The sequence below is a fragment of the Stylophora pistillata genome, chromosome 3 (assembly GCF_964205215.1).
Source record: "Stylophora pistillata chromosome 3, jaStyPist1.2, whole genome shotgun sequence".
In the NCBI taxonomy this organism is placed as follows: Eukaryota; Metazoa; Cnidaria; class Anthozoa; order Scleractinia; family Pocilloporidae; genus Stylophora; species Stylophora pistillata.
The window spans coordinates 31,223,465-31,251,435 of record NC_142521.1 but is presented as its reverse complement, the minus strand read 5'-3'; the positions used below and the strand labels follow the sequence as shown (position 1 = coordinate 31,251,435).

Sequence of the window (27,971 nt, the reverse complement as noted above, 5' to 3'; positions counted from 1 at the left end):
AGGAGCCTGGCTTTCCTTGCAGAGCTCAGGAGTTAGATGGATTTGTTCAGAACAAAATATTTATAAACAATGATATTTCCAGTGTTCCTCTTCTCATTTCTCTTGATCGCACAGAGCAATGCTCTTACCGGTAGAGCAAGAGATGCAAACAGCCCATTTCGAATGAACAAGCTAAATGTTCTGTGGCAGAAAGCACAAAAAAAAATGTCCGAACAAAAGTTGGCTGATTTACGCCGCTTACTGGAGCTACAAGACAGGGCAGAAATCAAATGGAAGGATTTAAAAGCCAACGGAGGAGACGAAGACGGGGAAATGGAGGCCACGCTGAGAAGAAAGTTTTATCGAATACTGGAGCAGTTTGGCTTGGAGAAACATTATGATAGGGCGGATGATGGAAACGAAATTCGAGACAACACAGCCGGCCGTGGCGTGTTCGGCGATAAACGGTTGAGTGAACTTTGGGAATCTGCAAAGAAACAAGGTGGGTTATTTCGAGTGCCAAAAAATCACAAAAAAAGAAAATATAAGTCATGTTAAAAAGTGCATTAGTCACTCTTCTAATGCGACAAGTTTTGGTCCATTGAGACTGAAGAGTGAAGCAGAAGTGTTTTTGCTAATCACAAACTAATGAGTCAGAAAGGTATTAGGAAAATATTCAAAGTTATTCAAAATGCGCTTTAATGCGTGCTAGGTTTAGGTGCCTGGATAATGGCCTAGCTCTTCACTTATTTATTTATAAAACGAATATACAAGCAGTAGTGTTAAAATATAACAAGGGTCGCTGTTTCAAACCAACTTTAATTTGCATTTTCTCTTTTTGACCACAAGATGCAAAAATAATTTGCGTCAGAAATGTTTAAAAATGACGTCGAATCACAAGGTGCAGCCAATTAAAAGTAGGTACAAAATGGAAAAGAAAGAGGGGGCACAAAAGACGTAATTGTAAAAAATCCTGTACGATATGAAATGAAGAAAGATCACTTATTCCTCTGGACTGGTATGTTTTACCATTACAGCATTACAGAACTTGAACTTTCTGGCTCAAAAGTACATCTGCATGGAGAAGAATAGTGTCTATATGTGTTGATGTCTACATCTATACCTGTGGATATCTAAGATGTGCATATTTACAAACTATTGTTATTGATAAAAACACTGAGTGGAGTCTGCATGTAGTTGGGTCTGTAGTAATAATAATAATAACAATAATAATAATAATAATTTATTGATTTATAGTGCACCTTTTAACATACCAGGTGATCAAAAGTGCATTACAATAATAACCTAAAACTGTACAAAAATCTACAATATAAACATTCCATCATTTATTTATATATATGCATCTAAGAAATATTAAAAGCTAATTTAAAAAGATAAGTTTTAAGATTTGACTTAAAAGTAGAAATACATGTGATCATGTAGAGGCTTACAGGAAGAGGATTCCATAAAGTGGGCACAGCCACGCTGAAGGATCTGTCACCAAATGATTTTTTCATTTTCCCCAAGGGATGTTTTAATAAAACACCTTCATTAGAACGCAGCGAGTAGCGCGTAATAGTCCTAATATTAATTAAATCAATGATGTAGCTGGGTGCCATGCTATTGATGGCTTTGAAAGTAAACAATAAAATTTTAAAATTAATTCTATATCTTACTGGTAACCAGTGTAAATTTATCAAAACTGGTGTAATGTGGTCATTCTTTCTAATTCACATGGAAAAAACCACATGCCTCTGATTGGCTTAAAAATGTGCACAGCTTGGTTACCAATCTTGCAAACTCTTAGTCATGAATACAGGGTGTTATTTAAAAATCATTTCTCCCACAATGTTTTTTGTGAACACTATTTTTACATTTATCACTTTAGGCAAATTTAACTCAGAGGAACTTAGTGATCTCCAAACTGAATTTAACCATCACAGAGATAAGCTGAAAGAATATAACCGCCTACTCAAAGTCTTGATGGAGCAGGATGAAATCTCAGAAAATTCAGTTTTATCTAAAGAAAATCTCAAGGAAGAACTACTGAAGAAATTACAAGATAAACTTCAAGACAGCCATGCTGACCTGACTGATAGCTTCGCAAAGCTGAAGGAGAAGGCGACAGGAGAGAAAGTGCATGGAGAATTCCGAGACCCTCGTGTAAATGAGTTGTGGGAGAAAGCGCAGACAGCAAAATTTACTGAAGAGGAACTAGAATCCATTAAGGTAAGTTATTGAGTAGGAATAGAGAGTAAAATTAATGCACCCAAACCATTGGTCCACAGAGCACTGAGATTGTTGCAGTTTCCATAGCATGAATTAAGTAATGAGGGGTATTATAGTAACTATACTCCTCCTGGAATGCAGAAGTCCTTGGCAGGTTTCCCCTTCCAAGCATGCTGTACCCACTAACACTACCTTGCATGGAGGGAAGCACGCTATTGGGGTATTTGCTTTTCTTGCCCAGGAACATAATGCAATGACTTGGTAAGGTCTCTGAAAGGTTCCTATATAAGCTTATGTTTAGTTTTATAACCCTTTGACTCCTAAAAGTGACCTGCATCTAATTTCTTCTTACAATAACATCCTTGAATGATGCATTAAGGTCATGAGAAGAAAGGAAGGGATCACCAACTAAAGAAGCTCAATCTTGAATGTTTTACAAATCCTCCATGTCGGCACCTTGGGAAATTAATGTTCAGAAATGCTTAGTTTTGCAATGCATTATAGGGCGATTGAAAAGCTACTTTAAGCTTTGCTTATTTGCTCCCCCAAAATTGGGAATCAAAAGAAGTTTTTTTTTGTGTACAGACAAGGATATTAGAAATAGGTACCAATTAAAGTTACCACTAAATTTTGGTACGTATGATTGGAAGATGGGTGTAAACAAGCTTATTTTATCGCTTAAACAGAATCAAGTTGATAGGTACGAATGGTGCAATCAACAGATTTATCTTTACTGTTTTCAACTGGAAAAGTTTTGACCCTGTTTTTGGTCAAGTTTTGGTCTGCTTAACACTGTCGGCCAACTGTTAGTAATGTGTTGGTAACCTGTCAGCTTATCAACAGCTAAAAATGGGAACCATTGTTCACTATATATATATATCTTATTAACCAAGTGCGAGGGCCTTACTGGGAGAATATTGGCCCAAGGTCTTGACAGTACAGACCGAGCTCAGCGAGGTCCGTACAAAAAAGACCAAGGGCTGATATTCTTCCAGTACGGTCCCGAGCAAGCTTGGTTAATAAGAGATTTATTACACGACTGAAGTTCAAAGGGACACAAGTGCGGTATCATTTGGGACCATTTGGGACAGTGCCCGGTCCAATACTGAGAGAATATTGACGGGCAATAGAGCATTTTGATTGGTTGATTTTAGTTATTGGCCCTCTGACTGCCTGAGTCGTGTAATAATATCATTTAGAGAACAGTATGGAGAATATGCATTCCGATGTATATTAAGGGTCTATTTGTGTTATTTTTTCTATTCTAGAAAAAAGTTGAAATGGTAGTCTCAGTTACTTATTATTTCATAAGTGGCTATCAGTAGTGGAATACAGTGGGTGGCTGTGAGCATTGAAGAGGAAATACAAATTTGATAAAATATTATTTTGTCTTAACAGAAGTGGGTTAGAAGCTTTGTGAGGCCTTTTTAGTAGTCAGCTTGTCACTAGCATTAATTTAACCCCTGGTTGTGTAAAATTGTTAGAAAGTTTTAGTTGACAGAAAAAAGAATCTGAGAAGAGTAAAGATCCAATTATTGAAACTAAGGCCTGAAAAATTTGCCTTAAGTTCTTACTATGTTGTTGCTTCCTTTTGTTGCAGCAAGAGTTGTACCATTTTGATCACAAAATAATGAAACACAAACATTTCAGAAAAGAAGCTGAAGAGTCTCGTCGTCTTGTTGATGATGGTCAGCACCATTTCAAAGAGAAGCACGAAAAACTGGCAAAGAGGGCAGAAGAACATGGAAGATGGGTAAGAGTCTTGATCTTAACAGTTGAAATATGAATTTTTTACATGACTTGACATTAATTTTACCAATGCATCACGACAAGTGTATAAAAATTGTTCAAGCACTCTCAATTAAACGATTTTTTTCATTTCATACATAAAGTGATTTTTTTGCACTAAACAGACATATTTTAAAGATTAGAAGTGAACAACTGTGAAAATGCATTTTCCAATCAGGGACACAAACAATAATACTTCACAGTGTAAATCTCAGTCTGTGTGCAACAAATGATATTATCTCACTTTAACTGCAGACCATAAAGTTTAACTTACACAAAACTTGCAACTTGCTACATGACCTGCACACAGGCCACCAAAATGGGGAATTTCACTGCAGATTTAGCAAAAAGGTTTTTTGTAGCTACCATTGTGACCAAAATGGTTGCAGCTTGGAACCCTTCATGAAATGTTGATTGTGTTCTGACTAGTCACCCTAGAAAGAGGTAAATGAGAGCAAACCGCAAAACCACCTATGATACTGCTCTTAAAGCACAGTTTTCTCATGTATTATAATTGTAACTTCTGCAGGTGAAGAAAATGCATTCGACATTGATGGACAAAGTTGCTGCAAAGATCGAGTTGTAGTAACTTTTAGTTACATATGAAGACCCACTCTAGCTTACTTGTTGTTAAGGTATATTTTAAAGTTAAGGCAGGACAGAATGCAAAAACCTAATTTTGGTTTATCAGATAAATAAGAGTTACAGGGAGGTAGTTTTTTAAAGAAACTGGTGCTGCACACATTGGAAGGGGGTATTACAAAGAATTTTGTTTAATCAACCAAGTTGACAATGTAAATTGTTTCTAAAGCTGACATTTCATGTATCAACCACTTGATCATCAGCTTTACCGACTCTCCACAGTGGCCAATTCACATTATCAACCCAGTGTATTAAACCAAATTAAATAGTTACCCATCCACAAAATTATTATTTTTGTAAAACATAAGAACAAGCTAACTGTTTTTGTAGCAAAATAAATTCCAATCACCCAAACAAAGACTCTTTAATAGGTAAGACCTTTCTTCAAGAGGTAATTCCACGTGCTTTTTGTTAAAATTCTGTTCACTCTGACATGTCAGGTGTTGTCCAGTTTCATTTCATGTAAGTGAAGCAAAAATTGTGCAGTTTTTTTTTTTTTTTCATTGCCTGTATAAGTGAATACTAAGTCTATTCTCATAATGAACAATTTGCCTGGAATAGACCTATGGTTTTAAGAGTATCAAATAAAGATTGAGTTGGATGCAATGAGAGAATTGGGGAAACTCTGTTGTAATCATTTTAAGGCTGTCTATGGCTTTTAATCACAATTGTATTTTACTGTGTTAAAAGGACTTTGTTCTTACTCCATGCGTTGATGCAAGAGAACAAACTACCACAACCAATAAAACTATTTATTCTTTTCAATTCATCACACCTCTTAAAATAAAATTATCATATAATGTACATGCTATTTATTTTCCAACCCTGGGTATGTTTACAATAGTACTGTTGCTTGAAGGTCTTCAGCAAAAACAGTCATGTGACTGTAGTGATGGTAGGCTTTTGCAGAATACAATCACATGCTTGATACAAAATCACCATACAGGGTTACATATTGCTTGCTGGTACTAGTCAATCATCAAGTCATCAAGATTAATTTTTTTTGCATATCATGGTGTGTAACTTGCCATCCAGCATGACAGAATGTCATCACACATACCAGGAATGCCACAAGGATCCTACATTTTAAATCAATACATACGTACCGTATCTTATTTAATGTTTTTAAATTTATGGCACAATTGGCAGTACAAGATTTTGCCATTTTGTTCAGTAGTGTATCCATTATATTTAACACCAGTAAAAAAAGCTACATAAATAAACTTCGTATGATGCACGATCCTCGCAGTAGATAGCGCTATTTAAGCAATAACGAAAATCAGACCTGATAAAAGTCAAAGAATCAACTTAACGGCCTGCTCCCAGTTGGCTTGTTAGCTCAATTGGTAGAGTGCTGCACTAGTATCGTATAGGTCAGTGGTTCGAGTCCCATACAGGCCTGACTTTTTACAGGTCTGATTTTCGCTATTGCTTAAATAGCGCTATCTACTGCGAGGATCGTGCATCATACGTATCTAATACCGCAGTTCAAAATATATGATCTTCATATATTCATTGTATCTCATAAATAAACTACATGTTCTGCAAGCATTTGTTGCAATAACTATCTAAATTATTTTGTACCTGTAAAATAGCCAATCTTAGAGCACACTGTATTTTTATTACTGTTGCTGTGCTAAAAAGATTCCTCTCTTTCACTGAAAACTCATGATCAACTTGGGACTCCAAGTTGTAAAAAAAAAAAAAAAAAAATTAGTATCTGAGCAACTGAACACTTACCCCTCCCCTAAGCCTAACTTGTTGTCATTTGACTGTTGTTGGGTTATGGGAGGGGTGGGTGCACAGTAGTCTAGACACTGACTTTGAAAAATTCATCTACAAGTTGTTCATCTTCATAACAAATTTTAACAACTGAGTAATGGTTAAAACATTTTACAAAATACCTTTGCCTTTTTGTCTCGAGTTTTATCGAAAACTGATAAGAGACATTGGTTTTAGTCCCTGTAGAAGAATACCCACTGCATATTATAAAGTATCCGTCACATTATTTCGAATGCTCTTTCAAGTTTTCACCCAAACACACATTTTTTGTGATAGATACATGTCTTCAATTTACACTGCCAAAAACAGAGCTTGGAAAAATAACTTCTCTAATTTTGGTAGTGTCGAAGAATAACGTCAAAATTTTTAAGATCATTATAATTATTATTCTCTCCCATAAAAATATTCTTAAATTTTATCATCTCTGACTGTGTGAACATGAATAATCTTCAGAAATGAATGATATTTCCTTTTTGTAAAAGGTAATACAAAAGGCTGACAAGTACAACTTACTAGAATCATTATTTTGTTCCCAAGTGATCAATGTTGCTCCTTTCAACAATATGCAATTTAACTTTTGCCACAACTGATTGTTAAACTAACAAACATGTTACCTTGAAGAACATACACTAAACATTAAAATCCATTATTCTCAACTTGGGATCTTGACCATTAGAAAACTCCCAAAACATTGTGTCACAGCAACGATGAAAGCAATGTATCAGGCAATCATAACTAACTTAAAAATGTGCAGTAAGCGGGTGCAGTAAAGATTAAGGCAAAATAGTAAATCCCTTTGGCATCTTGTAAGAAAAGTGAAAATTATACTTTGCAAGAAGAAGTCTTATTACACGACTCGGGCAGTCGGAGGGCCAATAACTAAAATCAACCAATCAAAATGCTCTCTTGCCAGTCAATATTCTCTCAGTATTGGACCGGGCACTGTCCCAAATGGTCCCTAATGATACCGCACTTGTGTCCCTTTGAACTTCAGTCGTATAATAAATCTCTTATTAACCAAGCTTGCTCGGGACCGTACTGGAAGAATATTGGCCCTCGGTCTTTTTTGTACGGACCGAGCTGTGCTCGGTCCGTACTGTCAAGACCTCAGCCCAATATTCTCCCAGTACGGCCCTCGCGCTTGGTCAATAAGATATATTTATTCTATTTGGCTTTCTTGATGTTGTAAACAAAAATACCACTAAGAACAAAGTACACAGATGTTACGAGGAATAGGATAATATAACCAAGTCCTATATCACATCTCAGCTTCTCAAACATGTCCAATATGATACCTCCTGTGGGTGTGGCAATGGCTTGTGGCAGGACAAGGGCCTGGGAGAAAAATGCATGTTAAGGTTCAGAAATGTCTGACAAATGTTGTAGAAAGCTGCTTTACCTTTTTTACCAATTTTGAGTGCCTTGGCATGGATGAAAAGTGTTTACAAAACAATCATCAGTTACTATCTAGCTTTAGTATAATTTCAGTGCTGAGCAAAGAGTTTCCAGCAATATGATTGGTCGCGCGGTTCCTTATATGACGCTATATAAACCGCTCCACGCCGTTTATATAAAATGTTAAAATAAAATGTTAATAAATGTTACTAAAATGTTATGATTTTAGAAATTTCTCTGTTGTTCAGCTCTAAAATGATACCAAAACAATTATTCGCCTCAGGTTCGGTGAATATTGTCGAATAATCCTCTTGACTTCGTCTCGGGGATTATTAGACTATATTCACCAAATCTGAGGCCAATAATTGTTAAATATTAACAACAATCATGGCATCTGAATCACCCAAGAAAATTGTTTGTCACACCCTAACATCTCAAGATCCATACAAACTACACCACTTTGATATTTATATTTAGAAACTGAATGTCCAATCACATCCTTTTCAAAAAAGAAACAGAGAAATTTGCAGTTTTGCTGTTTGTTACTTATGAGGATAGGTGAGATGGGAGGAACCACTGACAGCAGCGGGAATATGGTAAGGATGACAACAACAACTGACAATTGCCACTTAAAATGATATTTGATTAGAGCATTAAGCCAAGGCACACTGTAAAGAAATGAATGCTTCGCCTCTTTACTTACCCTTGAACCTTCACTCATTCTTTTGTCTTAATGACCCTTGTATAAACATTACCATAGAAACTACAGATATCATGTCTACTCATGCCAAGTACATCTTATTGCAAATGAAATACATAAACTGTTACTCTCCAGTCTAAATGGTTCTTCCCTCAACACTTAAAATATTGGTTAAAGCATGCTTCAATTAAGAAACTAGTGAGCCAACTCATTTAGTGCAACTTTACAGCCCTGCCTTTACCTGGTGCCAAACAGCCAGATCCTTAGCTTTTTCTCTGTCATTAGGGAGAACATCCATCACAAGTGCAAAATCCACTGCACAATAAGCTCCAAAGCCCACCCCTAATAGAAAACAATAGCAGGATGTCAAATTATGCTGTTGTTTTCAATGTGTTAGACCAATAAAATCTGATCTTGGCTGGCATGGGCTAGACTGTAGTGCCATCCCAAAACAATACTTAGATATGGCAAGATATCTGATCAACTGCTCAAAATTTTAGGAACTCAACAAGTTGACATTAAAATTGTGTCAAATTTATATGGCTTTTGCAAAAATGAGGATATAGATTAGGTAGTAGAATGGCCTCACTTTAAGTCAAGTGAGCCATTTTGTAACCACCTACCCTGGTTATCAGAGCATCTAATGACCAGGGGGCCATTCCTCAAGAGTCCCCGTAACTTAGCAGCCCTGAAGCCATGTTTTAAAGTCAAAGTTAAAGAATAGAGAAGCAAATTCTGGCACTCTAAGCAGTCCATTTTGTTTCCTTAGCAACTAGTTTTATGAAATAATTCTCAAAACTTTTGAAACTCCCATCTTGAACAAAAACCAAACAGCTTCACAAGCCTGTTTAATTACTGGGACCTTCAAGAAACAGGCTTCATCACTGGATACCCCCTCCCCCCAGCCCCCTCCCCCCAGCCCCCCCTCCCCCAGCATTTCTATAAGGGCTCTAACCCCTGAGCTACCACCTCACTCATTAAAACTTTGATTAAAGCTAAATGCTGCACTAACCAAATGTTAAGGCTACTGGCATTGAAGCGTAAAAAGCATATTTCCCCTGCAATCCAGCCAGTATCACTGCACAGACACTCATTAATATTGCTGCAACAGAAAGCAATTTTAAATTCACTGTGGAGGACTGGTTTACAATGGCTATAATAATTGTAAGTGCATCCTGAAACTTGAGCCTATGTTTTTCAAGCTTGTACAGTTATTGTCAATCTCTTCCATCCTTCGCAAGCCTTGTCCTTTTCCTGCATGGTACTTGTCAATAATGACAAATTATTTCATCAAAGTTCTCTTCTATTAAAAGGCAACACTAGATATGAATGATATAAACAAAACGACCTTAAGATGATATGACTAAGCTCCCTTAATGATATGGACTAATAAATATGTACCTGATCCAATAACAAGAGGTTTTCTTCTACCAAGCCTATCAGATAGGAAGCCTCCTATAACAGAACTAACGAATACTATGTGGTTAGAATTTGCCTAAGTTTGTTAGTAGTATTATAGCATCAGAGTTTTCAGTAATTTCATGCAGGTAATCCTATGCAAAGCAAAATAATTCAAAGACAACATGTTACTTCTCTCCTCTTCATAACCTTGGCCGGAAACCTAACTAGCAGGTCCTTATTGATTTTCCAGATCACAAGCACTGCTCTAACATATCAGCTTTTAAATACTGAGGAAATAAAATGGCCCACATAAAATTGCCCACCACAAACTGATCACCCACAATTCTACTCACAACAGCGCAGCAGAAAACAGCATTGGAAGAAGCAACATTGCCACACTCCTCTCAGGAGACCAGCAGTTTGGTAAAGTAACCATGTCACCCAGCCAAAACTCAAGAAAACTATAATTAAAAAAAAAAAAATGACAAAAACAATCAAACAACATTCACATGGTTTATTACTCACAAACTTATTACCCTTGATGATAAGTTGCAAGAATTTGGCATTTAACTCAAGATAATAATTATATTCCACTTAATGTGTTTGTTAGTTTCTTTACACCTTTACATAATTATAGACAGTGTCAGGGGAAGTTATGAGTGAGTCCCTTCTACTGTAATATCTTGAGGGTTTTGGGTGATGCAGAGTATCATGGTTAGCATCGTGGATTCCTCATCAAAGGTCTGGGTTCATTTTATCATGTTTTTAAGAAACACACTTTTGTCTATAAATTACACTCTGCATCTCTCCACCCAGTTCTGTTATATCATAAGCTTGTACCATAAATCCTCTATAAAGCCCCCCCTTCTAATAAGCCCCCCCTTTTTAGAGGAAGATATTTATTAAGCCCTCCCACTCTATTAAGCCCCCCTCTCTAATAAGCTCCCCTCTCTAATCAGCCTGGCCCTCTCTAATAAGCCCCCTCTCTAATAAGCCCCCTCTCTAATAAGCCCCCCCCCCTTTTTAGAGGAAGATATTTATTAAGCCCTCCCACTCTATTAAGCCCCCCTCTCTAATAAGCCCGGCCCTCTCTAATAAGCCCGGCCCTCTCTAATAAGCCCCCCCTCTCTAATAAGCCCCCCCTCTCTAAAAAGCCCCCCCTTTTTAGAGGAAGATATTTATTAAGCCCTCCCACTCTATTAAGCCCCCCTCTCTAATAAGCCCGGCCCTCTCTAATAAGCCCGGCCCTCTCTAATAAGCCCCCCCTCTCTAATAAGCCCCCCCTCTCTAAAAAGCCCCTCCTTTTTAGAGGAAGATATTTATTAAGCCCTCCCATTCTATTAAGCCCCCCTCTCTAATAAGCTCCCCTCTCTAATAAGCCCGGCCCTCTCTAATAAGCACCCCTCTCTAATAAGCCCCCCTCTCTAATAAGCCCCTCCTTATTAGTACAATAAAGCGTTTCACGTTCATTTGACTTTAGTTTGCAGTTTTGTTGTGTTTCTGCTTTTCTGATTTACAAGATGATTATGACAAATCTCAGTTACAACTCATCAGACTTTACTGATGATTTTGACTCTGCCAATTTGGTAAATGAAAAAATGTAAAATGTAAATACAGTAAATAATATCCTATTGTATCATGGTAGTGAACATCGGGCTAAATTAGTAAGCTCTCCCCCCTCTAATAAGCCACCCCCGCAAAGTACCTGAAATAAATAAGCCCCCCAGGAGCGTTATAAGAGGATTGATGGTATTATAATGGTAATTATAAACTAGCGTCTCAGACCTTACCCAGTGACTGTGGCAACACCTTGCTGCATGAGAAATCTGGTGAGGAACACCCATCTGAAATCTCGCTCTACATGACAGGACAATAAAACATATAGCTCCATAAATTCTCTTAAAGCTTGCAATTGTGTTGAAGCTATGAGATTGAAATTACTTCTTCCTTCCTTCTAAGAGCAGACTTGGGTTAAACCCAATTAGACTTGTCAGTGATGAGTCAAGCATTATCTCCTCAGATACCCTTTTCCAAAATGAAAGAAAATACAATACAGTGAAACCCCTCTAAACTGGACACCCATGAGACCAGAGGAAATTTCTGGTTTGACCTATTGATGTCCAGTGCGCCTGTAAGCACCCATGTGGAACCAAACCCTTTCTACACCTTGTGACGTCATCACTTTTAACCCTGGAGCACGACTTTAAGGACGTACTTGAACAGGTTGAAAATATCTTACAAACGATACCAGAATGAGTGCAATTGAGTGAAGGACACTGGAGAAATAGCCAAAAAACCATGTAACTTTGACCTGAAAATCTGCATGAAAATCTTGTTCCAATACCCACCTACCTTTCTGAGCATGTGGTTTGAAAATACTGAGTAGTTTTCTAAAAAAAATCTCTACACCAAAATGAAGCCTACTAAATTTCCAGCAAGAGAGGAGAAAATTCTGGCAAGGAAAGGGACAAAAAAAGGACTGGAGAAAGAGACAAAAGTAAAAGTCGTAAGTGGGGCATTACTTTTCAACCCAAAAACGAAATCTCGAAATTTTGCTTTCTGCGCCTGCTTGAGATTTTCAGGCTGCCATTTTGCATTTGGATCGAAAGGCCGTCAAGTGTACAAGCTGTGAATGGGTTTGTGGTAAGTTTGAGCTTTTAAAACCACATCGGTGACCCGAAATCTGCTCGACTAGCTTCAAAACACAGTTTTTCCCAAAAGCTGCCACTATTAATGGGTTAAAGGGGTGTCCAGTGTACTGAGGTTTTACCCATAAGGCAATTTCATGCCGCATAATGTATTGTCTGGCTGTAAGTACCAGTACATGGTACACGAGTACTAATTTCACTCCCAACATGACAGTCTATTAGCCTGACCGCCATTGTTGCCATTCATTCAACCCAACAACAGTGGCACATTTGTCAACTTCAGATTTTTTACTTTTAATAGTAATGATAAAACAATGAATAATTAGCTAGTCTGCATTTCTCACTTCTGATTGCGATTTCACAGCTGCACAACTACAATTTTAATTTTGATCACAAATAAAAGAGGGGGGGTTTGATTTTGGCGGCAAGCTTAAACCTTTCACATCCAGTTTAACAAGGTCAATATCTTCGCTAGTATGTGATTAGGGACTGAAAAAAGAGAGAACAGTATGGTGAATATGCATACTGATGACAGTGTGTAAAGGGTTAACAAACCTTGTTCAATGAAGTTTTGATTGAAGTACATTATGTAACCGAGCATAAAACATAGATTATAGTCATTAAGCAGAGAAACAACAGTCAAATAAACTCAGCCCATATAGAAGTTCAAAGGAATAGGGTAAGATTTATGTTTGGAACTCACCTTTTAATGGTTCCCAGTAGGCATGAAATACAGCCTTTAGACCTGATAAGAGATGAAAGCATTTAACACTGACACGACTTGTGTAAAAAAAAAAAAAAAAAGATCCAAGTCTTACATTGTTTCCCCCACCCTCTGTTGGTTGATAACAATTTTATCAAGCAACTACTCTTTCTTTCTTTCAAACATCTTATATTTCACAGGTCAAAAGGCTATATGTTGGGCTGTAACCCTCCTTAACCCAATACATACGACTCTCATACCAAGATTTTTCTATGGTGAAGTTTTTTAATAGAAACCCATGGAGGTCTGCACAGCTCACATGACAAAAATCTATTTTACATACACGTATTATGCAACTAGCAGAGTCGTGTTACAATATTTACTGTCAAATGTAAACAAGCTTTAGGGTTCCTTGAAATGAATCACAGGGGCCACTACTCACCTATAGGCTTGTGGGTCACCTTATTAGGGGGCTCTGGGCAGGAGAACACAGTAAGCACTACACATAAAAAGTACAGGATGGCTACCAGGGAATACGTGCCCACCACTCCAATTTTCTAGAACAAGACAGAGAAACAATATAATAAAACAGCCAAAGGAAGAACTAATAGTAACATAATTGAAAAGTTTTAAATAAAACAACCAAAAGAATGTTTATAATTGTAGTGATGATCCTGAAAAATCATCATCATCATTATAATAATACACAGGTTTTAGTGACTTAATTTCCAAGGGAGAGCACTGTTCTATTTAATTAATCTGCATTACTGACAGAAAGTTGCATTGAGTTTAGTTTTCTACCAAATGTTATAAGCAGGAGAAAACAGCTCTAAAAAAGATCAGTTGCAAACATCAATGAAAATTGATTAATTTAACAATAAATTATTTATCAATTTTCAAACACAGATTTAATTGATTTCCTATAAGCTCTTATTTCTGTGTTACTAACTATTGAAAAAGTAATCACATTTTATGTTGTATTTAACTCTTTTACTCCTGCAGGTGATTAACCTGTGAATTCTCCCAACATTGTCCAAAAAAAAACAAAACAAAAAAAACAAGTAATGAGAATACTCAAACCCATCCAGCAGAGGTTGTTATCTTGATCTGACTCCAAATTCTTGAAACTCATTAGCAAGGAAATGTGTAGCAGTATGAGTGGAGAATTAACAATCAGATCTCTGGAGTTTAAGGTTTAAATCAATGATTTATAACTTTTTGGCTTGTTTAGAGAAATTACTCAGACAATTAATAATTATTTATTTGAATATAACAGAGAGTACAGTTTCATACTCACCGGAAAGAAAAAGCCTATGAGGGCTCCTGTTACATTTCCAACAAGTGTCATGGCTCCCATAACACCAGAACTGAACCCTGTTATTAGTGAGGTTATCAGTTTTAAATATTTTAAATATCAAAATTTTTATTGTTAGTGAAAAAGAAAAATACACTGTTGTGACAAAAAATTTTGTTCTGTCATATCATGTTAATGAATGACCTTGATCAAACTTTATGGATCATTTACTAATTTTCTTAGATTTAAACTCATTTGGATTTCAAATAGTCAAACTGCTTTTACAGAGAGTCCACCACATTTTGCTAAAAATTTTTAAAAGAGAAGAAATTGAATATAAAAGTATTTCTTGATTATTTATAAGCTTCTTCTGTCAATGCTTTTAACACCCTTAAAAAAGAAATTAATGACGGTTATTCAAAATATTGCAATTAGCATCTAAGCCTTTTAAATTATGTATTCAGTAGTCATTATCTTCTCTCTCTGTAAATCTAGTTTCTATAATAATTGTAAATCACTGTAACAGTTACTTTATAGAAGACGTGTCTGTTTTTTAAATATTTCTTTTTACTTTTAAGTAAATTTTTAATTGGTTAATTAATAAACCTAGATTAAAATAATGTGCAGCTACCGAAAATGTCCCCTTAAAACAGAAGAGGGAGACCTTGGAAGGTCAAAATAGATGGAAAGTTAGTAAATACGGTATAGGCAAATTCTCCCTGTGCATATCTGGCAAGACAACATCCCAACTGGCAAGAAACCTTTATACAACGCAAAGCCAAAAACAACTTGAATTTCCACTTGAAGGGCATTAATTAAATATGTAATTTCTGGGTGGCGGGGAGGGGGAAACTTACAAATAGGCTTCTGTTATTTGCCTGAGTCTTACCTCTTTGAAATGGTGGGGTCAGATCAGCTATCAGTCCATTATATGGCACGCTCATTATGGAATAGCATGCCATTACACACAGATAGAATGCAATGTACAGACCTGTAGGGCCATTAAACATAGATTAAAACAAAATATAAATTGGAAGATTGATTGAATACCTTAATTCAAGTTTCACTTTGTAGAGATGTTAGTCAGCTGTTTCACTTTTAAATTACTTTTAAACATTTTTGACATACCTGTAATTTCAAACTGAAGTGCAATGTGAGTGTCAACAGGAGAAACCCTGTTAACCCATTTCATTCCCTGGGTTAATTAACATGCAACTTATTCCTAGAGTATCCATACATTATACCTTTACACCCTCACATCAGTATGAAAGTTCTTGATACTTTTCCTTACACATTTCCTATCATACTTACGAGGAGAATTTCTATAACAATCAAGACCATTCTTTAACTGATGATCATTTCCTTTATTCTCAAAACCTTAATGTTTAATTCAGGGGTGATATTGTAAGGAGAATTTAGATGACAATCATGCTTGAAGGGTTATTCAACAGAAAGGTTCTGAGAAGACTCAATCTTATCAGGTAGAAGTTGTTATCTTGATCTAACACTGAATTCTCTTCACTAATTTACAAGTAAATGTGTGGCAGATAGGGGGGAGAATTAACAATCAGAAATAGGGTGTTAAAAGTTTAATTTCATAAACAAACCTATATTTCCTCTTGAGTCTTCTTTCTGCATTAACATACTCAGTAAGAAGCTTGTGTCCGAATTCACGGTAGAATTGTCCTCTGATTGCTCTAAGATGGTCAGGTTATAGTAAGGCAGGCATCGCCGCAGCTTTAAATCCATAGAGCACTAAATGGAAAAAAGAAAATTTCTACTGTTAACAGGTTAACTAAATGGATGCCAGATCTAAGGAAAAAATTGCATACGGAATGACGCTACGCATATCATTTACATCACAGTGGTTACTGTCACCTACCGTAACATTGGAAATGTCACTGCAAATAGAATAAAAAGAGAACACCCACATTGATGAGATTGTTGAAAACTAACATGTAACTTAATTAATACTAACACGCAAACCAGTGATATACATAATTTAACAGGCAGTAGGTTTGAATTGGAAAAAACTGTGTGTGAGGCAGGGGGCCATGACTAATAAGGACCAACCTAGGATGGTATATAACTTATTGATATTTTCAGTTGGTTTGTTTTTGTCCACTTTGCACAAATGGAATGGAAAAAATTCCAGACCGCAGTATGTATTATAAAAAGCTGGACTGGTCATAATCTGCTATTAGCCAATCAGATGTGAGGAGATGCTTCAGAAAAAAAAATGGCACATTACTGACTGACCAACAGACTGACTGGAATCAGACAGCCAAACTGAATGATTGAATGACTGACACACAGACAAACAGACAGACAGACTCAGTGGATGCTTACCTAACCAACTGATAGTCCAACAGACAGACAAATCAACTCAATGACCACCTGACAAAGATTGACCGCCTGTCTACTTCCTGAATGACTGACTGACTGACTAACTGACTGACTGATAGACATGCATAGACCACTGATAGGCAGACAAAGCAACAAGCATAATATTATATGGACAGGTTATCCAATGCACAAACCATAGCACCAACATAGCCTAAAATGATCAAAAACTAGCTCACTAACCCCACAAAGACGTTCACCAAATAAAAATCCATTTCAAAGAAGAGAAATTACCCCATGAACAGTATATGCAACAAAAATAACATTCTCACCTTTCAATATCAGGAGCACTAAATGCCATTCCAAAAAGTGATATACTGCAAAGAAATGGAAAACAAAACTTTCAAGCAGGTTCATGTAATCACAACTAAGCCAATGAGTATAACACTTTCAGATGGAATGATGGTGCAAATAGTTATCATACCAAAGTAACACAGTTCCGCCAAGCATCAAAGGGCGTCTTTTTCCATACTGTGACACAAGACGATCGCTAAAAACAAGGAAGTGAAATGCATTGAAAGCTGATCACACATTTATTTTTCTTACTTCTAGATACATGATCAGCCAAAGGTGATGAAAAAAATTTATACCACACTGAAACAGGTCAGACAAAGAATCTGTAAATACAGTACAAAACAGAAAGACATAAATTTGATTTACAAAATAATAAAGAAATAACAGGACACATACTGGAAGACTTTAAATTGTTATTCTCACCTTTTCATTCCAACAAGAGGACTCAAGAAAAATGTAACCACTGCAGAAAAAAATAATTAATTCATTATGAAATTAGTTTCATTCAAAAAAAAAATTACAATCCCCAAGGCTCGACACTAACTCTTCAACTTACTAGCCAAGTGGTTAGTGACAACTTAGATGTTACAACAATTTCAGTTTGTTAACCAGCAAAACTGACCAGTGCAAATCAAACACCACTAGCCAAAACTGAATTTCTACTAGTCTGTGGCTAGTTCGCTACTATTAGTGTCGAGCTCTGATCCCTGTTAGAGACCAACTACACTGTGAGATCAACAACAAAACTATTTCTACACTGATACTTGAAACTGATGAACTTACCTGCTCCAGCAGCCACCATGCCTCCAAGCACTTGACCCTTCTGCCCTGAACCTACTAGTGCATAAACTTGTGATGGCACAACTGCATAAAAACAATAAAAAGGTCAAGTCTGTACTCCAGCCATGTCATTCACCCAGCTAAAGCTGATCCCAGTTTCTTTAGCATGAAACAACTAGAAGTTTTACTATCTCCCATGGATGGGATGCCAATTCATCACAAGGTTACACCCCCCAAGCATTTCATCAAAATCACTGGTAATTTGCTAGTACGCATTTAACAAATTTGTAATGAAATTTTGCTGAACCTGTGGTCTTTATCACAAACCAAGAGGAATTTTCAAGCCTCTTTTCAAAAATACATTAACAATTTAATGCTTCCTTTACAACTGACTGGTTGAATCAAACACTTACCCTCAACAGAGAGAATAAGATACATTACATTCATGCCAAACCAAGAGATGTTCAAAAAGAACACTCTGGACTTTGAAAGTGCAGGAATTTGGTAGGATGCATCCAATCTGAATAAAGATCAATCAATCTGTTAATAACTCAAGTGAACAAAGGAACACAAAGGTTCCCTTATATAAAGCAAATTCACCAAGGGAACACACAACAGTGGACATAACCCAGACGCTGATTCTATATCGCCATGGGACTGTTCTGTAATAGATCACAGATGCCGTCAAATGGTGGTAAGAATTTATTAGTCAGTAGTTCACAATACTTGATACTCTGCCCTTGGTGGTAATGAGTCACACATTGCATTTTTATTTTCATCCATACAACAGAACTCACTGCTTATCATCATGGTGGTGTTGCTGTTCAGACTTTTCCTTTTCTTCAAATCCCTGAAGTCCTATCCCAGATTCTGTAAAAATATACCATAATATACCATAAAATACTCATAAACCAGCATTTAAATTAAATGTAGCAGAATAATACAAGGCCTAACAGCAAATTGCGACAGTTAATGAGCACTTCTCCTATTGAAGTCCTCAGTCATCAAAATAATACAAGATAATTCTCCCACTTCTATGGATTTCTATTAACCTAGTATGGTCAAAATGGAGCTGATTTGATTTCAACAATCTTGCTGGGAACAATACTCTTCATCTTTTAACAGTATCAATGTCTTCTCATCAAACAGTGGACCCAGATTTGTATTGAGATACTGATTTCTTGAAAAGAAAAGTTTTTCATTTTGTCCATGGTGGAACAAAGAGAAACCTAGGTCATCCAGGAGAAATTGAAAGTAAGCTTAGGGGCTTTACAGGTGACAAATATTCTGCAAACTGCTAAGATCAGCAATGTTGAGAGTTGACTTAAAGTAAATAAATTAATTAAGGTTTTTCTTTCTTTGTTCGACATTCATGACTAAAGGAGAAACATCTTTCTGTATTTGGCATAAAGGTCACAGTCAGCAGTTATAACAAATTTACCCTGGCCTTCATGGGGTGGGGGACAGGGGTACATGTAATTCCCCTCATAAACACTCCAGATTTCCAGTTGCTAGGGTTACACTTTGCTCAATTTAAAATTTTATCCTATCAACATCAAATTGCTGAGATTTACCACATAAACAAAGTGCATCTGTCCTACAGATAAGTCTCGAAATATTATGCTACACAAAGCTCCCAAGTGTTGATGTCAGACATTCAAATAAATTTTAGTTTAACAAATTATTTCAACAGAGTTTTTACTAGTATCTTTCTTTTATCGATCGAGATCAATAATTGTCATAATTCCTAACCAAAGACTGATTACAGATCAAACTTAACAGAAGTCTTGAAACCTGAAAATCCATTTTAACCTTCAATATTGTCATATTATTTCAAAATATCCTTAATGAAAGAGATCCAATAAAAATATTTACGCGCTAGATAATATCCGTCTAAAAGCGTAACAGTGGGTTATTATAAAGTTTCGCTTTCCCACGTAGAAGAATCTCAGATCAAACACAATGGAATAATGTTGACTGGTCTCGAATTACACTTGTGAGCCTTTATCACCCCAGAGACCCAAGAGCTTGCTAAGTGCAGCGATATATTCGAAATCAAACGTACTTCTTCATTAATTCTGAAGAAATGAATCTGTGTCACTGAAAATAACACCCTTTCTTCAACGTAAATCTACTGTCAATGCATGGGCTTTAGGTACAAATGAGCAATATGAAAATACCAAAACAAAATAAACACAAAAACATCACATCGTGTTAAATCACCTTTATCTGAGGCTGCTTCCTCCAATTTTACTTCATTTTCTGAGCTACGATGGCAAAGAAATCAAACGTCATGACAACTTCACCAGTCGTAAAACAATCTCTGCGCGATCGATCGAAAAACCCTAAAATGTTGGAGAAAATCACGTCTAATTTGAGTATATTCTCACAAACCTTGTTTCCATCCCGGTCAAAGAGGCAATTCAGTGCATCCTCTTAAACCATTACAACCCAGGAAGATGAATTTTCGGGCATTTTTCACGCCTTCGACGAGAAACTTTGTGCCCCCCGTTCGCTCCATCAGGTCATCGCCATGTTGACTAGCTGACATCACAAACTCAAACCCAGTCCTTTAAAATTATAGGCAAGCAATACATGCATAGAGAATCGAAAAAATGATTACAAAATTCTCCTCAATTAAAAACAAAGTAAAACAATTTAGTTAAACTATTAATACTCGACCCTCAGGAGAAACAGATCCCGATTTTTAAGCTATGGTTTATCTTTTATCATACAATTACCTTAAAATCTTTAATTGTCTTCCTTTAAAAGAAAATAGTGGGTAAGACTGATGATCTTGTAAATGAATTGAAGAAAGCATTGTCAGTATTCCTGGATGCAACAAAATATGGGGTGGGGGGGGGGGTTGGGGGTGGACAGGCAATTAGCCTTGGCATATGAGAACTGTATAAACCTACAGCAATAACAATTCACAGAAAAGACTTCATCAACAGCCTCTTGGCAGGTGTGATCAATGCTTTGTTTTACACAAAGGCACGCTATAAAAGGAGCCTTAGGTCCCACTGGACCATTTGTCAATCAACCATTGAGTGATGTACAACTCTTAGAGTCAAGTCAGCTCTAGCTACAGCTACTCCAAAGCAGTGAACAGTGGACGCATTCCTCAAAATTGTTTTATGTCTTCGTCACAATACAAGAATTTTTGAGATTTGTATTTCCTTTCTCCGAATGGAAACTGTTTTTATTTGTGGTGGTAAATTTGAGATCGAAGTGGGTGGTTGCCTAAAATATTTTACCCCAACAACTTGCTGAAGGAATTCTTTTCAGAGGATGATATCACAGATCTACATCTACATTTTATTTAAGTCTTTCAAAGGGAAGGGCCATCACCAATGGTAATAATTAAGACAAACAGAAAAAAGAAAAAACCAATTACATAGGAAAAATTATTCTTTGTCGCACAGTGAAAAGCATCACTACTATTACCAGAGAGAAAAATTAAACTAAAAATTTTCTTTTATTCGATCAAACCTTTCTTACCCCTAGATATTGTCTATTCATGGATCCTTCCTTGATTATTTACAGAATAAGATAAATGCTGAAAGATGTATCCATATTTATGAAAACCAAATTGGAATTAGAAATTTAATTTCCAAATTGTTTGTTTAAAGTATTGTTATTTTGGAGATGTTTTCCAAGAAGTGAGTAAATTTTGTTAATCTTATAAATTATGTAAAATGTACATATTTCAGAATATTAAGAATTGTAATTCAACCATATTTTTCCCCATGTACTACTCCTTGTAACATGTTCAAATTCTCAACAGTTTCTTGCACGATCAATAATCAATAATTTCTTGAGACATGAGCTTAGGATGCCTTTCAATAAATAATAAAAAACTTTGGGCCTGATCATGCATAAAATAAGCCCATGCCCCTCCCTTGAAACATATTAACTATGCTTGAAAACATGAAAAAAAAGCCAGAACAAAATAAACAAACACCTGAAAAAATAAAATTAAAAAACTGCAAAGTCCCAAGAAAAGGAAGGAGGTCTTCCTTTTCTGGACTGGTTCTAAATCTACCCATGATTTGCATCTGAAAACACATTATAGATAAACAACTTAGTGAGTTAACAACTTAGTGCCAGAGGCACACTTCCCAGGATCAAGTTCATTAAATTAAAACTTTACAATGTCCATTCTTCATTGCATCATATATGTGTGATCTACATGTACCTTCGTCTGTAATATCACTGAGCCCAAGGGTCAGCCAAGTGAGTTTGCAATGTTCATCTCTAATGCATCATACAAGAGTGGTACACCTTGGTTTGTCATATAATTGTTATCCAGGTTCAACTCAGTGAGTTTCCAATGTTCATCTTTTAATGCATCACACAAGAGTGATACACATTGCTTTGCAGCCTCGTTCCAAGTATGGTCCAACTTGATGAGTTTGCAATGTTTATCTTTTAATGCATCACACAAGAGTGATACACATTGGTCTGTAATCTTGTTCAAAGTAAGGTTCAACTTGCTGAGTTTGCAACGTTCATCTTTTAATGCATCACACAAGAGTGATACACCTTGGTCTGTAATCTTGTTCCAAGCAAGGTTCAACTCAGTGAGTTTGCAATGTTCATCTTTTAATGCATCACACAAGAGTGGTACACCTTGGTCTGTAATCTGGTTATGAGCAAGGTCCAACTTGCTGAGTTTGCAATGTTCATTTTTTAATGCATCACACAACAGTGATACACCTTGGTCTGTAATCTTGTTCCAAGCAAGGTTCAACTCAGTGAGTTTGCAATGTTCCTCTTTTAATGCATCACACAAGAGTGGTACACCTTGGTCTGTAATCTGGTTATGAGCAAGGTCCAACTTGCTGAGTTTGCAATGTTCATGTTTTAATGCATCACACAAGAGTGATACACCTTGGTCTGTAATCTGGTTAAGAGCAAGGTCCAACTTGCTGAGTTGGCAATGTTCATCTTTTAATGCATCACACAAGAGTGATACACCTTGGTCATTGATCTTGTTCCAAGTAAGGTCCAACTTGCTGAGTTTGCAATGTTCATGTTTTAATGCATCACACAAGAGTGATACACCTTGGTCTGTAATCTTGTTCCAAGCAAGGTTCAACCCAGTGAGTTTGCAATGTTCATCTTTTAGTGCATCACACAAGAGTGATACACCTTGATCTGTTACACTGTTTCTTTCAAGGTTCAATGAAGTGGAACTTTGCAGATGCATTATAAAATACACAATTGCTACACAATCAACAGGTGTTACCTGACAGTCAGAGAAAGAAATACCGTTGTCAAGTTTACTGTTGTTCTGAAGTTCTGTAGCTGCTTTTTGTACTGTGGCTTCATCATGGTATTCATGCAAACATTTCAACATGAGAAGAGCCTCCTGGTCAGAAGGCCAGTCTACAAGAATGCTGATAAAAGTGTTGACTACCTCAGTCTGCTTCCCACGGAGTAGACCTGCCACAAACTGAAGCACCAGATGCCATTTAGGATCTCGTGCATTAGTCATGAGAAAATCACTGAGCTCGCCGGGGTTCATCTTTGCAATTTCCATTGCTGCTAGAAACTCTTGAAATGTGAGATGAATAAAGCAAAACTGAGACTTGAATGTACCATTTTGAAGTTTTTTGTTTGGCATCCTGTTATACAAACCACACTCCTCTATTCCTTGCACCTCTTGTGACTCAAACACCAGCTGACCTTTTTCTATTCCTGCTTTTGCCAGTGCCCCTGCTTTGGTCAATGAATCCTCTACAGTATCTGGGAGCTTACTATTTCCCATAAGGAAATCTTCTGTTAATGGTTTACCTCTAAATTCAGGATGATGCTTGAAGATGAACAAACTTAGGGCTCTTTTGTAAACTTCTGTTGGAGTTGTTGGCAGAGCATTTCGTTCTTGGAGTTTGAAACACTCCTCAAAAATTGAGCAAATAATGTGACTGTTCACTGGAATATAGCAGAGTGAAAGTAACTCTGGATTGCTGCTGATATGATCCCAGATTTTGTTCCCCATGTCTTCATCTTGTGCACAATAGTTCTGAATATACTTGTTGACTTTCTGTGGAGTAAACCCCATTATCTCCACCTTCCTGTCATATTTGATGTGGGCAACACTTTGCAACACAGTTGGTCTACTAGTTGTTAAAACTGTAGCTCCTGAAAGCAGGTCTCCATTCACCAGCTTCATGTAAAGTGCAGACAATGGCAATCGCTCTGTTGGTTTGTTGCCTGCAAGTACTTGCACATTTGCTAAACAATCTGCATGGTATTTAAACTCATCTAGGCCATCAAAGACAAGAATTACTTTGTCAGGATTCTCCATAACATGCTGGATCAGATCATTATCATTAATGCCTTCTGGGTGCGAATAACTTAACAATTCTATTAGAGAAATGTTCTCCGCAGTTTCGGTATTAAACCTTCTGAACTGAATTAAGTACAAAAGGTCAAAGTTTTTGTCACTACCACGCAACAAGCCACCCTTGCTCCACTCACGCAAACGTTTCGTAGAGAAAAGGGATTTTCCAATCCCTGGGCGACCAACCACGAGAATTTTACAAGGATTTTCTGAATCATTGTTGGGGAGAAACAACTCGTCAATCTTCCGTATTGCTATGGATTCACCTTGAGGCCTCAAATAGATTTCGTGTATTTCGTGTCTCTTCATCTTGTCCTCAAACTCGTGTCTCGCTCTTCCTGTGTAAATAACAAGATCAACAAACATGTCATCGAGAGGTCTGTCTTCGTTGTCTTCGGAGAGAACGATCAAAGGTTGATATAGTTCCGTTTCCTCGAGTTTTCGTGTTTTCATCTTGATCATTGCATCACGCGTGGCGATTGAAGAACCTCCCTTGCCGAAAAAGTGCTTTTGACAAAATTCTGAGTCGAATGTGAACTCTTTGTTTTGAGTCGCTTGAAACACGAGAAAACAAATCTCTCCCAAAACGAGCGACGCAAACAGCAAGTTCACTATACAAATTATCCACGCAATGGCCTCGTTATCTGATGCAACGGAATTGTTACACTTAATGGCCGAGGAATGATCTTTTGTTGCATTTGCTGTGGAATTTATAGCGGAGTGAACACAGGTGAATTCAGGTGAAAATCCATATGGATAAAACACAGATTTCTGTAACACTATAAACAAAATCCCACCAGAAAATCGCAAAAGTAGATGACTAAAGTAACAACGGAACACTCGGTGAGTTCTCGCTCGTAGGCGGCGGCGGGGGTTCTCAAGATCTGGTTTTAACGCTGTTTGAAGCTCATCGACACGCGATTTCACAAAGCACCAGGAGTAAGAGATGCAAATAACCACCAAAGGAACGAAACACAATATGACAAAGCCGTATAGTGGGAAAGGAGAGTTGTACTTCTCATCGTATTTCCTCAAACACGAGAATCAGGAAAAGACGGACAGTTGAATGTTCCAAGTTCACTTTTTCTAAAGAGAATCGTGAAAGCAGCCAAAATCGCGAAAGCTGGAATGTGGAAAACTGCTACAAAATAGCCAAAGGGACTGAAGTATTTCGCCAGTAGATACTCCTTCAACACTTCCATGTCGACCGCGTAACGCGTTACTCGATGCAGCGGAAGCACATGGTTGTAATTATCAAGAAAGAGGAAAGAGAGAGGACCTGGGACTGAGGCGCCCCTGCCACCCCACTGGGAATTTTTTTTTTTGGCTGAGCGGGCGCGTGCGGGCAGCTTCTTAATATAGCTCTTTTCATTGAAAGAAAAATTCGCTCTCTGCGGCATTTTCTGAAAGTGTTTCTTTTTTAACAAGGCGAGTGCGACATTTCTATGACAGTCAAAAGCCAAAACAAAACTCGAACCTATCTAAGATACGAACACCGTGGGACAGGATCAGGCCAACACTACCTCTTTCTAATGCCCTTTTCCTTGGGGATGGAGCGGCCGATGCCATAACTTTTTTCTGCCCCACCATCCTCAACTCAAGTACGCGAAAAGCCCATAGGAATGAATGTTAGGCCGACAAAGCACAGTGTCCGTTTCAAAGGGGGCACCACGATGACGTCACTATTAAGACTTCAATAGCAACCAATGCTGCTGAACTTCAATGATGAAGGTGACCATCCCAACACATACTAGCCTACGCCGTACCCTCCCCCCGAGGAGAATCTTTTCTCCTCGTAAGGGTACAGCTACCCGTAGGCTGAAAGCATACCTAAGGCGGTCTTTAAAAATATTACAAAATAATACCCTGCCTTTATCAAATTTCTGTTTGTAAAATTAAACTAGTGTCTAATCGCTACGATCCAAATCTTTCTTTGCCCCATTGATTGAAATTAAAAATATGTGGCTGTGAACTACACATGTACATGTGTTCTTTTGGTCAGAAAGGTACGTACAGGGCTATTTACATCCGCTAAAGTGTTACGATCCAGCCCATAATGTCACTTAAGATAATTGAATTAAATCAATCAGCCAATAAACTTAAACTGTTCCTCATCAAATCTTAAAGGATCGAAGCTTTCACTGAATAAGTTTCACTCGAAAGGTGGCATTTCGAGTTCTAAATTCTATTCCTCAAAAGATGAAAAAATATCGTACCATTTACCTTTGAACCCATGGCAGTGCGCATGAATAAGGGGTAACATGCAAGAACTATAGCTAACCAGTAGCCGGGATATACCGAGGCATTCCGAAAACGCATGGAACACGCAGGGAGATAGTAAAACGCTGCGTATTCACAAGCCGAAAAAAGGGTGAAGTACCAAGAAACCAGGTTTCTCAGGGGATCATTGGCCACAAACGCCTGAGAAAGGTAGTTTGGACTCCGGAATTCGGAACCGGAAACGGAATCGGAATACTCGGAATGGGCGGATTCATGCTGACATCATTGTTTACATTTTTGCTCATTTGCATACGTCTTTGCGTAAAGAAGGAAGCATGTTAGATACAAATTGACTTCAGGCAGCTAAAGAGCAAGAAAACCTTACTACATGGTGAAACTTTAGCTCTTTGGGTATAATATTCAAGGAGAAATAGTCCATCAAAAACTAAAATTTCTTGGTGGCAATAGCGCTAATGAGCTCATACATTCTATGTAAAATTTTGAGTTTTTAAACCGGTGTTGCACAAAAAGTATTCAATGCATCAGGCTCGTATTCATTGGCCAAGTTAATCGTACTTTGACCTTTCGATATTCAGAACTGATTTATTTTTAGCTCCATCAGAAACTGAATTGCTTATGCTAATGAGGCAAATATTGTAAACAAGGATTCCCCTATACCAGGAATACCCGATATACCCGCAATGACCGAAAAATAATAAATTTTTAAAAAAATAAAAGTAAATTAATAAATAAATACGAATATTGATGATTAAAAATTGATGATAAATTCACAACTTAATTAAATAATTTAATACGAAAATTTTCTCTGAGGGTCCCAAAAAAAAAAAAAAAAAGCCACTTACCCGTGCTGTTCATGGAGATGCATGTATTACAAATAAAAAAAAGTCTGTGTCAGGCCAGTAGCCCATACAGCCTGAGTGACGAGATATTTCTACTCTCCCTTCCCCCTGGACGGGATGCTAATCCATCACATGGTTTCTCCCCGTTTTAAATTCGCCTCCACCCATTTACACACCTGTAGGATGTCTAGGGCGCCATGACCTTTAGGTCGCCACGCTTTTCCAGCCGGAATCATTGCAGAAGATTAAACAAATGCAATATTTCCAATTATTAAAAACTGGATCATTGGATAATGCAATTCAAGACTTTTTATTGGCTTAGCCATTATGGTATATGAGCCAATATACCATAAGCTACAAATATGGTAAGCGTACGCGTCAGCTTAAAATCAAAAGGGAGCTAAAAAATCCGGTTTCTTCTTACAAAATAATAATTTCTTGGGGGCGTTTTTAATAAAACAATTATTCCACGGGCGCGCGTTGGATATGAGATGATTATAGCCA

General features: G+C 37.1%; 2 protein-coding genes and 1 pseudogene across 5 annotated transcripts; 1 reads left to right on the top strand and 2 right to left on the bottom strand.

The window, feature by feature from the left end:
* Positions 1 to 6: 6 nt before the first annotated feature.
* On the top strand, positions 7 to 5,403 carry LOC111344386 (alpha-2-macroglobulin receptor-associated protein). The gene is made up of 4 exons (XM_022951612.2): positions 7 to 481; positions 1,868 to 2,208; positions 3,809 to 3,961; positions 4,526 to 5,403. Exons 1-4 carry the CDS (start codon positions 70 to 72, stop codon positions 4,580 to 4,582), a joined length of 963 nt encoding a protein of 320 aa, XP_022807347.2. The 5' UTR covers positions 7 to 69; the 3' UTR covers positions 4,583 to 5,403.
* On the bottom strand, positions 5,377 to 20,612 carry LOC111344382 (uncharacterized). 4 transcript variants are annotated; one of them, XM_088753512.1, is made up of 20 exons: positions 20,433 to 20,612; positions 20,262 to 20,305; positions 18,836 to 18,908; positions 18,452 to 18,558; positions 18,042 to 18,092; positions 17,682 to 17,721; positions 17,389 to 17,454; positions 17,237 to 17,281; positions 16,444 to 16,462; positions 16,169 to 16,316; positions 15,451 to 15,552; positions 14,565 to 14,641; positions 13,710 to 13,824; positions 13,268 to 13,309; positions 11,707 to 11,773; positions 10,270 to 10,377; positions 9,917 to 9,981; positions 9,528 to 9,617; positions 8,757 to 8,857; positions 5,377 to 7,755 (listed from the first exon to the last, which is right to left on the bottom strand). In XM_088753512.1, exons 1-20 carry the CDS (start codon positions 20,441 to 20,443, stop codon positions 7,585 to 7,587), a joined length of 1,542 nt encoding a protein of 513 aa, XP_088609638.1. In that variant the 5' UTR covers positions 20,444 to 20,612; the 3' UTR covers positions 5,377 to 7,584. The 4 variants fall into 4 exon arrangements, with proteins under 4 accessions (XP_088609638.1, XP_088609637.1, XP_088609640.1 ...); XM_088753511.1 differs by having other exon boundaries at positions 18,042 to 18,122; positions 20,433 to 20,611; XM_088753514.1 differs by lacking the exon at positions 20,262 to 20,305 and having other exon boundaries at positions 18,042 to 18,122.
* An 885-nt stretch (positions 20,613 to 21,497) lies between these two features.
* Positions 21,498 to 25,632, bottom strand: LOC148735619 (uncharacterized; annotated as a pseudogene).
* Positions 25,633 to 27,971: the final 2,339 nt, after the last annotated feature.